This window comes from Ictidomys tridecemlineatus, chromosome 1 (genome assembly GCF_052094955.1).
Source record: "Ictidomys tridecemlineatus isolate mIctTri1 chromosome 1, mIctTri1.hap1, whole genome shotgun sequence".
NCBI classification, from domain to species: domain Eukaryota; kingdom Metazoa; phylum Chordata; class Mammalia; order Rodentia; family Sciuridae; genus Ictidomys; species Ictidomys tridecemlineatus.
The window spans coordinates 24,467,037-24,480,124 of record NC_135477.1 but is presented as its reverse complement, the minus strand read 5'-3'; the positions used below and the strand labels follow the sequence as shown (position 1 = coordinate 24,480,124).

Sequence of the window (13,088 nt, the reverse complement as noted above, 5' to 3'; positions counted from 1 at the left end):
GTAGCCCTCCTGCCCTTTCCCACCTTGAGACCTTGTCACCTGCTTTTCCCTCAGCATGGATCCCTTTGCCTGACGTTTCTTACCTCCCCAGTCCCCTCTTTTAAAGTGGCCATTCCCTCCTTTTGCCTTTTTCATATTGTCTTATAAATGACTTCAAAGCTTTTATGAGTTTCTAACCTTCTTATGTATCTGCTAACCTTCACTAGCATGTGAGGTTCATGAGACCAGGCAGCCTGAGTGCCCCAGGACAGTGAACGGCACATAGTAGATGTTGGATAAAAATATTTGTTGACAGAACGAGCAAATGTACAAATGAGTGAGCTGTTTCCTTCTGAAGAAAAACTCCAGTTTATGTATAACACCTGCCATTGCTGCAGGACAGAAAGGAAAGTAGAGTGGGCTGAGAGCAGGGAGAAATGGTGGTCAGGGGAGTAAGGTTGGCCCTCTAGGTGCTAACCTCACCCTGGGCCTCCTTCCAAGCCTGGCGCACCTTGATCTTCACTTTAAAAGGATCTATCAGGAAGATCACCTTGGGGTCGCCCACCAGGGAAGGTAGCTGCCCATTATCTGGCACCTCCAAGTCGAACCTCTGCAGCATCCAGGCTATGAGGAGGAAGAGCTCCTGGCGGGCCAGGATCTCTCCTACACAGGAGCGGGGACCAGCTCCAAAGGGCAGGTAGCTGAGAGACGGTGAGATGAGCTGGCTCCCAGTTGGATCCAAGAAGCGCTCTGTGGGCAAGGGGGAGGCATTAGCCAGGGATGAGGCCGTGGAGAATCATGAGTCCACCCTGGCTGAGGCAGAGATGTGGCCCTGTCTGAGGACCTCCAGACTGAAGAGAGATAAAGCTCAGCTCTCAGGTAGGCCTTAACGTGACACAGAGGAAATGAAATGATCAAGAACGATGGGGAGGGGAGGGGGCAGTGTTAACAGATGAAAATGCCACCATCTAAGCTTAATAGGAGGCAGGTGCTTAGAGGACTTCGCAGAGCCAAGCGTGCAGTTGGTTGGAAGGAGAGCAAGGGAAACCCAGCCATAGTCTGGCAGTCTACAACAATGTGGGCGTGGCAACAGGTCCATGGAGATGGGGCCAAGAGTTTTCTAGAAGCAAGCTTGGCAGATGGGAAGAGAGGCTTGGGGGATGGGGGACCTGCAGAGCAGAGTCCAGGCTGGCTGAGTGATCTAGGGAGCATGACAGGATGGGACAGGGACTTACCTGGCATGAACTGGTCTGGCTGGTTCCACTCTTCCTCATTGTGATGAAGTGCCCACAAGTTGACGATCACCTGTGTGCCCTTGTGGATGGTATACTCACCAACGCTGTTCCAGAGAGGGAGAGGAAAAGGGGTCTGTGACATTGCCCTTCCCTCCCCACTCAGCCCCAAGTCTCCACATTCTACCACCTTGGGAGAAAAGAATCCTTTACTCCCTCATTTCCCAATCATCTGTCTTTTCCTTAGTTTGTAACAGATCAAATCTGAATCAAGCTCTATCCTCTAGACAAGCAGCATGTACTGACACTGTACAAAGGGACATCCATGGCTGTCAGGGGATGTGGTATGCATATATCTAAGGCAACTGTTGGGCTGGGCAGGAGCGTAGAACTCCAACAGCTTCATCCCAGCCCACATGCCTCCAAGGGCAACAAGCAGCTAGCTTCCTGGGAAATGAGGTGGGTCTGTGAATTGGTCAGTGGGTGTCAGTGGGTGGTAGATACACTGATCAGAAGGGCCAGGGGTAGGATCATTGTTAGGAGTCAGTGTTCAACACACAGGCTGAGGACAGGGCTGGGGTATGGATGAGGAACCAGGTGGGCTGGCAAGCAGAGTTGGCCTAGATGTCTTTGGGAGGGAAGGCATACCTGGAATCAGTATTAGCCTTGTGGGGTATGAGCATTGGGGCCACAGGTCTGATGCGAAGCACCTCTCGGATGGTGGCCTCTAGCATGAGGAGGTGGTTCCTGTCACTGAAAGTTGGTGTACGGCTGAAACCTACATTCTGGTCAATCTCCTCATGGATCTTCTTCTTCACCTAAGAGCCAGAGGGAGATGCACATACCAGTGTGCTTCAAGCCCAAGAGAAGCATGGGCTTGGCAGAATCCAATGGTCACATCCTGTACAGACCCTTTCCAGCACAGCCCAGGCCCTGCTTCCAGAAGATGGAACAGCTTTAATCTGGGGCCAGGGCCAGCACCTACTTGGGTGAGGGACAGGGCAGCCCCAGGGTATTGCCTCTCCTTTTCTCTGGGATGCAGAGGTCATGCTGGCTGGTTCCCAGGCAAATGGAAAGACAGTAGTGGGGACAAACTCACCTGAGGATTGTGCAGCAGGAAGGCTACAATCCAATGCACCATAGAGACTGTGGTCTCCACACCAGCTCCAAAGATGTCCGCTATGGTGGCAACAATGTGATTATCTGAAAGCATATTTGAATCCAGGTCTGGGCCACTATTGTTATTCTCTGCATTCATCTTGGCTTGCATGAAAATGTCCAGCATGTTGGTGATACAGTCACTGTTGAATTTCTCCTGGGTTGGGGAAAGTTGAGACTGATAAGGAAAGAGCTCCACCTGCAGCACTCCTGCCATACTTCTGTTACACTAGTCAGGGCCTCTTATACTTGGAAGTGGAGTAAGGCTAGCAGGACCTATGTTTACGTAGGTAGGAGATAGTACTGTGCCTTCTTTAAATTTGAGGGGTAGACAGATGCCATCTAAGCTCCTCCTTTATTTCTTACTTTACCACTTCCATTCATTAATTGGGTCAATTTGTATTGTGCATCTACTATGTGCCAGACTCTGCTAAGCTCTGCAGATATTACAATGTCCAAAATGTACCCCAGTCCTGTTCCCAGGGCATTTTCAAACATACGCATATTTTTCTCTTTCTTTCTTCTTTTTTCTTTCTGGTATTGGGAATTGAACCCAAGAATGCTTTACTACTGAGCCATATCCCCAGCCCCTTTTATCTTTTATTTTGAAATGGATCTCACTAAGTTGCTTAGGGTCTTGTTTAGTTGCTGAGGCTGGGCTTCAACTTGCGATCCTTAGTCTCCCGAGTCTCTAGGATTACAGATTCGCACCACTATGCCTGGCCACTTCACTCATACTTTCATCTTCTCAATCACCTACCTTGTGCTTTTTCAATATCTGATTCAGTATTGCATCTCGCATATCAACACACCTCTTTAGCATTTCCAGGGTCTTATTGGGGAAAATCTGGGAAGTAGAAAGAAATGTCAAATCCACTCCTCTTCCACTTTGCTATTCCAGCTATGAGAATCCATCCTACAGATCCTAGCTTTCTGTCTCAGGAGAATTTCTACTCTAACCTTACTTTCAGCCTTAATGAAGGACAAGATGGGGACACAGAATGGGCTCCTCAGGGACAACTCCAAGAAGAGAGGAGGGTACAGATTCCTCTTCCCAGTTAACCAAACATCAAACCCTGATTACTATGTGTGGAGCTCTTTAGACTAAGATAAATTTGAGTCTGAAGACAAGGGCAAGTTTCTTAACCTGGTTAAGCCTGTTTTCTCTTCTGTACAACGAAGATAATAAAACATACCTCCAAGGGGAATTCAATGATTAATGTTTTATAGAGTGCTTGATACTGGCACACGACAATTGGAAAATAAATGAGAGCCACTATCATGAGTTTTATTAAGATTCATGATTCAAAAGGCAGATCCATTTGTATAGAGAAGTGGCCAAGGTTGTATGAGGCAGAGGTCACTGGCTGAGGAGGTCAGGAAAAAGATAGGTCTGGAGACAAAGAAGAATCAGGGACATTGTCTATGTTTGCTGGGATCTGAAGGTGTCATTTGGCTTCATTCTCACCTTCAACCAGGGGAATATGTCCACCAGAGTTTCATTTCCCAGACTCTCCAAGATACTGCTACTGAAGTTCCTTATGGTTCTCAACTCTGGATCCTCAGTTTTGTAGGAGATGTTGAAGCAGATGATGCAGATTACGTTAAGTATAGCCATGAAGACGGGAAAGGACAAATCTATGACTTGTCCATGGTGGGTGGCCAGATGATCACACAATACACTGGCTTCCCGACATACTGAGGGGAGAGAGAAGTGTGAGGGTGGGGACTGCATTTGCACCCTGGCCACCCTCTACCAGTTCCTTTTTAGCCAGGGTGGGGCAGAGATAGCAATTAGCCACTAGATGGTAGCAATCGCCAAGAAAAGACTGAAATAAACCATCCCTAACCCTTTCCTCCTCCCCAGCCCTCTTTTCACTCCCAGCCCCTGTGTGATCAGCTCCAGCCCCATCTCAGCACTCACTGATGTTCTCCAGCTTCTGGTCGCCCTCCCTGAATAGGGCAAAAGTGCCCAGCACCAGCTTCCGGTGCAGCTGCCATTGAGTGTTGGAGTCAGCAAAGGCAATGCCCTTCCACTGGTCTGACAGGAGGCCTAGAGTTACCTTTGGAGAGCAGACAAGGCTGTAGGACTCACACACCATCCACCCACCCCTTGCCCCAGCCCTACTCCCCCAGCCCCTCTCCATTTCTGGGGGAGAAAGCAGATACCTGGTGGTGCTGACTCCCATGTGGGGATATCCCTGTTCTATTCCACCATGACTGTTAGGTCTTGATAGGACAGACTAAGGCCCTCTATTTATGGGAGTAATTAGCACCAGGGTACTGAGATGGGGCACTGGGAGTACTTCTGGGATAGCTATCCAACAGCAAGCTCAATGGGTCAATGCAGTCCTGAAATGCTACTGTAGGTCAGTTGTCCACCCCCATGAACTGGAGCCATGGGGATAGTTCCAGAGAAATAGCAATCTCACTGGTCCAGGAGTCAGGGTGCTTCTCCCCAGTAACTTCCCAAGTGGGAAGGAATCACTGGCCCCGTTTTCCACAAAGAATAGCATCAACACTGGCTATTTATTGAGCACTTCATGCTGGGGCCAGATGAGGTGCCTTATATAACCTTAAATTAGGACCAGAGAGATTATCATCTAGTTCAGGGGTGAAATGAGTGGGGTGACAGATCCACAAGCCCTCAGGACCACACACCCACACCACTCCACTCCTGGGCAGCCCACTCCAGAGGACCTCCTTTAATTCTTCCTTCCTAATTTAGAGGCTAGGTGAGTTTGAGAAGTTCCTCCCCTCTTATCCACCCCCCCCCCACTAGTCTGAATTTGAAAGAATATTAAGAACTGCACAACCCCAGGGGGTGGGAAGGGAAGAAGAATGGACACTGCTTACCACAGGGGGCCGCCCGGAGAATTCCTTGCCCTTCTTGACAAGCACCTCCTTGGCTAGCTGGTGGTTGCCAATAATCACTATAGTCTTGGTGCCCACACGAAAGGAATAGATGGGTCCATATTTTTTCTGTAGCTTGAAAAAGTTGACGTGCTTGTGGCCATGTCTGGGGAGGAATGGCAGGCTGCCCACCAGGGGCAGGTATGGGAGGCTCTTGGGATACTTGGCCCCAGGAACCCTTACCTTGGGCCAAAAGACATAGGCTAGGGTGAGCAGCAGAAGAGCCACGAGCTCCCACATGGTGGCGAGATGCTGGCGGCAGGAAGGATAGCTGGGGCAGGAGAAGCTGTAGCAACTTTAAGGTGCCAGGAAGCCTTTTTAAGGGCTTCTCTGATCTTTACCTTGAAATTCTGTTATCTCTTGGCTTGTGAAAGTCAATCCTGGAGCTGAGCCAGGCCTGACCTCTCTCCAAGAACCAGGATATGAGGGGTAGGGGAGGCCTCTTCAAGGGCTGGCTGAACTGGAGGGCAAACCAGTGGAGGAGGAGCTGGATAAGGCACGACAGCTGGTCTCCTCCCTGGAACTCTTCAGCCATGGATAACCCCAGAGTGCACCAGAGGCAAATGGTATCTGAATTAGCAATCAAGGCTTAGGACTTTCCATGTTGTAAAATCAAAATCAGAATCATCAGAGAGATAACAATGTCAGCAGAATTACAACTCACTGGGCCTGTCAGAGACACCTCATCCAGTCTATCATTTAATACTAGAGAAAAGTGAGGTCAGATTAAAGACACGTAAAGTGGTGGCAAAGTCCCACATGTCCTAATTCCTTGGTAACTGCTCTTTCCAGAGGTGTCGATGCACAGGCATTGAGAGCACCACTCCAAGAGCCAGACAAGTTTGGGTTCAAGTTCTAGCTTGGTCACTTTTTAGCTATATGATCTTGGGTGAGTTACTTAACTTCTTTTGAAAAAAATGCTTTTATTATGTGTGTATTTTTAAAAATTTACTAATTTTCTGGGTTTTTTTTTTGTTTGTTTGTTTGTTTTTGTTTTTTCATGCTGGGGATTGAACCCAGGGCTTCATGCATATTAGTCAAGTTCTCTATCCCTGAGCAACATCTCCAACCTTCTATTATATTTTATTATTTATTTTTTATTTTTTGGTATTGGGGATTGAACTCACTCAACCACTGAGCCACATCCCCAGACCTATTTTGTATTTTTTTAGAGACAGGGTCTCACTGAGTTGCTTAGTGCCTCACAGTTGCTGAGGCTGGCTTTTTCTTTTCCTTTTTTTTTTTTAATTTTATTTTTTTAGTTGTAGTTAGACACAATACTTTTATTTTATTTATTTGTTTTTATGTGATGCTGAGGATGGAACCCAGTGCCTCCCACATGCTAGGTGAGTGCTCTACTGCTGAGCCACAACCCCAGCCTCTGAGGCTGGCTTTGAACTTGTGATTCTCCTGCCCCTACTTCCAAAGCCACTGGGATTACAGGCCTATGTCACCCCACCCAGCTACTATATTATTTTTTTTAATTTTTTATTTTTAAAGAGTGAGTGAGAGAGAGGGGGACAGAGAGAGAGAGAGAGAGAGAGAATTTTAACATTTATTTATTTTTTCTTAGTTCTCGGCGGACACAACATCTTTGTTGGTATGTGGTGCTGCTGAGGATCGAACCCGGGCCGCACGCATGCTAGGCGAGCGCGCTACCGCTTGAGCCACATCCCCAGCCCCTACTATATTATTTTTAATGATTGAATTCTATTGTGTATATACCAAGTATATGCCTACCTAATTTAACTTATCCTGTATTGTACTGAACATTTAGGTTGTTTCTAATTTTGTCTTTGTTGTTTACATAAACAACATTAAGGAAGCAACTTGGAGTGAAATCTGTATGCATAACCATTAATATTTTCTTGTAGGATAGAATCCTAAAAGGGGAGTTATTGGTCAAAGGCTATGTATGCATATTTTAAAGATTTGTAACAAATATTTCTGAGTTGCATTTCATTAATATATTTCTTGGTATTCAACCATTCCTAGAACAATATTAAATTTTTTCAATGTCTTCATTTAACACAATTGAATTCTCTTGTGATTTACTTAGGCTTTCATTTCTTTTGTATCTCTGTTCATATGAAAAATTGGATTGTAGTTTTCTTATTTGTGCATTGCCAGGCTTTGGTAATATGATTTTGCTAGTTTATACATTTATCTGAGAAACATTCAATCTTTTTCTATGTCCAATATAGAGAAAATATATTGAAAAGCCAGGTGTGGTGGTGCATGTCTGTAATCCTAGTGACTCAGGAGGCTAAAGCCGGAGGATCAAAAGTTCAAAGCCAGACTCAGCAATTTAGCAAGGCCCTAAGCAACTTAGAAAGATCCTGAAGGGAAAGCGAGGAACGAGAGACGGGTAAGTGAGAAATGAAAGACAGAGACCAGGCAGAGATACACATGAGAGTTTATTTGTCAGAGCTGACAAATAAGGGCCATCTCTCTATAGGAGAGAGAGGCAAAACAGGCTTGGGGTCTGGGATTTTTATAGGGCAGGCTCAGGAATCAGAGCAGAGGAGGTCCTCATATGGGCAGTTAAGGGTTGGGTTGGTATGAGGGAGTGGTGACCCTTTCTCAGAAAGACCCTTGGGTGAGAAAGCAAGGCTGTCACCTAGATGGTTGCACAGATGCTAAGCAAGGACCTTATATTCCTTGATTTTTTGTTTTTATTTGGCCCCTTAGGGAACAGGGATGTAGGTCAATCTTCAATAACTGCTTCCTACTGGGAAGGGACAGTGTTGGAATCATTGGGACTATGATGGAGGTTGAGTGGTGATGGATTGCTGTCCTCAGTGGCCCAATTTTGGTGAGGGATTGGTATTCCTTCAGCAGAGGAGAGCTGTTGCTGCCAACGATGTTCGAGGTCCTGTTTTATCTTGTCCTTTACTATACCAGGATGACTGACATAAAAATAACATTCCTCCTGTAGATACAGATAAAGTCTGCCTTTTTCAGCTGTAGGAAGGTCAAGGCCTCTTGGATTCTGCAGAACCACAGCAGCTAAAGAATTAAGCTGGGATTGTATGGTTAGTATGACTTGAGCAAGTTGCTGTAAGTCTCCTAGAAACTGGAATGGTAATTCCTGGTAATGGTACCCTGGGAGGTGAGAGCAGAATGAGGGAGGAGGGCAAAAATGAAAAAGGGAAGGGTGGTACTTGTGGTTCTGCAGTGTCCTCGTGGTACTCAGAGACAGAAGGAAGATTGGGGGTTCCGAGCTTGGAGAAACACAACTTGAGAGGGCCTGTGGGTCTCACTGCATAAAATAATGGAGAGGACTGTTTTTAATGGGAGTTATGAACTCAATATGGGATGCCCTCGAGGTGGGTTGCTGAGGGAGTGGTGAGAATGACCCGATAGGGTCCAGTCCATTTTGCAGAGAATTGAGAGGAGGAGGGGGCCTGTTGGGGGGTGGTAAAAAGTACCAGGTCGCCAGGAGACAGAGTGGGAGAAGGGGACGAGGCAGAACTAGGCTTTGCCAAACAGCATTGTTGTATTACCAAAGAAGTTTCCTAATGTATGCAAGAAGGGGCCAGAAAAGATGAGGAGCAAGGGGTAGTGGAGAATCAGAGAGTGGTGAGCTGAGCAGGGAGATGGGCCGTCCATATAGAAGCTCAAAAGGGGAGATGCTGAGTAGCTTCTTTGGGAGGGCCCATAACTTAAGACGAGCTAAGGGAAGGAGTTTAGTCCACTCTAAATGTAATTGAGGGAGGCTCCCTTTGCCAAAGTGAAGGCTCTGATGACGGCAACAAGTTCAGCCTTGCTAATTGGATGTATTATGGGGGAGGGGAACTGTTTACACAACCAAGGTTAGAGACTATAGCACACCCTGCCCTACAAACTCCTTCCTGAAGGAAGAAGCCATCTGTGAACTGTGTGTATGTTGCCTGGAGCAAGGGGCCTTCCTGTATGTGGGAGGGATGTGGAAGAAACTCCTCCAGAGTTTCAATGCATGGATGGCTAAGAGGAGAAGAGGTGGAAGAGTCCTGAGGAGCGGGGAGGAGAGTAGCAGGGTTTAATGGTGAGCATATGTGGAAAGTAAGACTGGGATCTTCCACCAGGGAAACTTGTAGAGATAAAAGGCAAGGGGGGGTGAGGGGGGTAAGGAACGTAAGCCCTTGTAGGTGAGGAGTTCCTTTAGGTGATGGGGAGCCAGGATGATCGGGCCTCAAAGGTGAGCTTCTTTGACTCGTTAAAAAGTAGAGAGGCTGGGGCCAACATTCATAGGCAAGGGGCCCATCCTCGAACAGTAGAGTCAAGATAAGCCACAGGGGCAAAGGTTGGCCCCAGCATGTGTCCAAGGACCCCTAGAGCAAATCCCTGCTTTTCAGCCATGTAAAGATGAAGAGGGTGTTTGAGATCAGGGAGATGGAGGGCAGAGGCCTGGAAGAGGGCCTGCTGGAGCCTGGTGAAGGGCTCTGTAACAGAGTGCAATAGGGGTTCAGAGAGTGGGCCCCGGACTGCATCATATAGATGCTTAGCCAATATACAGAGTTAGAACCCAAGCTCTGAGGAATCCCGCCATACCTAGAAAGGAGAGAATTTCTTCCTTAGTAGATGGTTTGGTATATTAGTGATAAGGCCCTTTCTATCAACTGTAATGGCTATGTGTGTAGGGGAGAGGAGGAGGCCTAGGTATGTTACCATTGCCAAGGAAAGCTGTTCCTTGGATGGAAAAACCCTGTAGTCGCAGGCAGAAAGGAAGTTAAGAAGTTTACAGGTGTCCTGATGACTGACCTCAAAGGAGGGACTGAAAAGAAGGCGGTCATCAACACATTGTAGCACCATAGACTGAGTGAGATGTACGGATACTAGGTCCTTAGCCAAGGCCTGTCCAAAGACATGAGGGCTGTCTTGGAACCCTTGGGGGAGAACTGTCCACATCAGCTGAGTGGAATTTCAAGACGCAGGGTCTGTCCATGTATAGGCGAAAATGTCTTGAGAGAGAATGGAGGGGAATAGAGAAGAAGGCATCTTTCAGGTCTAGTACTGAAAAGTAAAAGGTCCCGAAGGAATGGTGGAGAGAAGGGTATAAGGATTGGTTACCATGGGATGAATTGGGACGACCGCAGAGTTGATGTAACAGAGGTCTTGGATCAAGGCTTTTTTATTGCCTTGGTGTTATAAGGGGAATGAGTAGGTCTAAGGAATCCCATTCACAAGATATCTTGAATGATAGGCTGGAGCCTAGGAGTTTTTGTTGGGAGCGTGGGTATTGTGATTGGGCCAGAAAATGGAGGGGGTTTTTGAGACAGATATGAATGAGCTCGTGGTGTGAGGAGATAGGACTTGAAAAATCCCAGACAGTAGGGTCCACCTTGGAAGGGGTAATGGGAAGGCATTGGCAGAAGGAATAGGGGATGGTCCTAAGGTAAAGGTGAGGATCAGGGGAGTGGCAAGTGAGTCTGGATGGAAGTGTATATGAGGAGAGAAGGAAAGTGTAGCCCCCAGCTTTGTGAGGATGTCCCTTCCCATAAGCAGAACAGGGCACTGTGCAATGACCAAAAAGGAGTGAGTAAAAATCAGACAGCCAAAAGCACAAACAAGGCTAGGTGTCTGTAAGGGTTGGTAAGGTTTATCATCTACCCTAACAATAGAGGTCATAGAATGAGTACTAGGCCCCAGAACTCCTTGAGGACTGAATATGTAGCCCTGGTGTCTTGGGGGGGAAGGAGACAGGCCTAGCTGAAATACACAGAGTTACCCTGGGTTCTTGTGGAGAGATGGTAGTGGTCGGTGATGGGGACCTGGGCTTTGTCAATCCTCTGCAGCCAGTCCTAAGAGTGGAAAGGGGAACCAGAAAGGCTGGATGGCCAGGTGCCACTATAGGCTTGGGGACAGTCAATGACCCAGTGTCCCTTCTGATGGCATTTAGGATAAAGGCCCTGATGCTTGTGAGGCTTAAGACATGTACAAGCCCAGTGACCCATCTGACGACATTTAAAACAGGGTATGGGTGGTCCTGAGGGACCCTTTCACAGGCCAGTGGAACCAGGGGCAGATGCTAAGGCCAGACAAACAGCTTGAGTGAGCATCTCTCTCATTATACACCTTAAAGGCCACTTCCAGAACCTCAGCTTGGGGAGTTAGGAGCTCCCTCTTGAGGCATCTTAGTTTGGCCTTAATATTGAGGAAACTCTAGGAGAAAAAGTAGGTCATTAGTAGTTGTCTCCCATCTGGAGTTTCAGGGTCCAGATTAGTATATTGTAATAAAGCCTTGGTCAGGGGGTCTAAAAATGTTGAAGGGTTTTCATTCTTATCTTGGAAGAGTTCCTGGAGCCTTTCATAACTGATAGCCTTATGGGATGAATTGGTTTCTACTAGTTACTCCTCTAGGCGAATTGTAATCCTAATTGGGGTCCCAATCAGAGACTGCTTCAATGCCAATCAGATGGGCAGGGGAAGTCTGATATACCTCATCAGCATAATTTCTAGCTGTGCTCCCAAACTCACCTGTGCTCCTCAGGCAGGAGGGTGTTAGATAAGATCATATGGACATCGTGGAAGGTCAAATTATTTGATTGATTCAGAAACTGAAACTCTTTGTTATATGTGGTGAGACTTGAAGTATAGGACCTAAGCTGCTTTTCTGACAAGGAGAAAGGCACATGAACCTGGATTACACCATCTACCCCAGCCACAGGCATAGAGGGCACAGAGATGCAGGTTAGGCAGTGGCAGACCGTGAGTGTGTGGCAGAAGAGAAGGGCAGAGGGGCCGAGGGGACAGTTGCTGCAGAGGCTTCACTAGAAAGAGAATTGTGGTATGGACAGGGCTCATCTTCTGGGTTGAAGGAGAAGGAGTCTCGGGTAGGATCTTCTGTCCCTTTGGAATCAGGCATAGCGGAGGTGAGAGCTGAGAGGACTTGTGTGGGAGAGCAAGAGCTGCAGAGAGGGGACTTAGAATGGAGAGAAGGTCTGAACGTATGATATCTCTTTCCATTTTCCCAAGTGCTCACAATAGTTGAAAAGATTCCTGATAATATTGGAATCTAGAGTGCCATTAAGCAGTCATTTGAAGTTGTTATCCAAAGGATATTGAGGCCAGATCTGATTGCATGAGCAGATAAGTCTTTTTGGGGGGTTTAGGTCCAGGTGAGAAAGAGAGACATAGGTTAGTCAGGAGGCAGCCTAGGGGACTATGGGAGGGAATAGATGAGGTGAATTTAGAGGTGGGGTGAGACATAGGAGGTGAGTTTAGAGGTAGGGTGTCCCCCAGTCTCTAGTATCACCTAGTCAAAAGGACGGTTATTCTCAGGGAGTCATCACTGGGTAAATGTTGGGGCAGGAGCCTGTAGAGGCCCTTGGGTGCCTGGCTGGGACTATGTAGTAGAGGCAGAAGCCTGTAGAAGGGGCAAACACCCATAGAGATTAACCAGAGGCCAAGAGGTCAGCTCACCAGGAACAACCATCAATCATCCTCAGTGTTTTGTTTTTTTTTTCTCAAAACGTAGGACCCAAATAAAAGACCACCTATAGACCCAGTTTACAGTAGGGATCAGCTGTAGCTGTGAAAGCTGTGGCTGGGGCTGCCCGTGACCACATGGTAACCCTTGGAGTGCTGCACAATCAATGGTCACTTCCTGGGACACATAGTTCATTTAGGTTGACCAGAGACAGGGGTCTTACCTGAAATGTCTGGTGGTGGGTACAGAGAGGGCATTCAGCAAAATGGAGGGCCTAGTCCCATGAAGGAATGCAGATCAGGGCCCTGTGATGCTCAGTGACCCTTGAAGAGGGGAGCAGACACTCCGGGGAACCTGATCCCGGGTTTCAGCACCAAAATGAAGGGAAAGCGAGG

At 47.3% G+C, this 13,088-nt stretch overlaps 2 protein-coding genes across 10 annotated transcripts in view; one reads left to right on the top strand and one right to left on the bottom strand.

The window, feature by feature from the left end:
* Positions 1-324: 324 nt before the first annotated feature.
* Cyp17a1 (cytochrome P450 family 17 subfamily A member 1) lies at positions 325-5,619 on the bottom strand. 2 transcript variants are annotated; one of them, XM_078017178.1, is made up of 9 exons: positions 5,466-5,619; positions 5,226-5,357; positions 4,294-4,432; positions 3,838-4,067; positions 3,130-3,216; positions 2,311-2,526; positions 1,860-2,029; positions 1,215-1,318; positions 325-729 (listed from the first exon to the last, which is right to left on the bottom strand). In XM_078017178.1, exons 1-9 carry the CDS (start codon positions 5,520-5,522, stop codon positions 446-448), a joined length of 1,419 nt encoding a protein of 472 aa, XP_077873304.1. In that variant the 5' UTR covers positions 5,523-5,619; the 3' UTR covers positions 325-445. The 2 variants fall into 2 exon arrangements, with proteins under 2 accessions (XP_077873304.1, XP_005333670.2); XM_005333613.5 differs by having other exon boundaries at positions 5,226-5,588.
* A 405-nt stretch (positions 5,620-6,024) lies between these two features.
* Borcs7 (BLOC-1 related complex subunit 7) overlaps positions 6,025-13,088 on the top strand; it is a 27,170-nt gene continuing 20,106 nt past the window's right edge. For 3 of the 8 annotated variants that reach the window (XM_078018043.1, XM_078017949.1, XM_078018217.1), the window contains exon 1: positions 6,025-6,171. The gene's annotated coding sequence lies outside the window, so the exon portion shown is untranslated. The remainder of the gene's footprint in view (positions 6,172-13,088) is intronic. The other 5 variants (XM_078018263.1, XM_013362086.4, XM_078018011.1 and 2 more) reach the window with 3 other exon arrangements.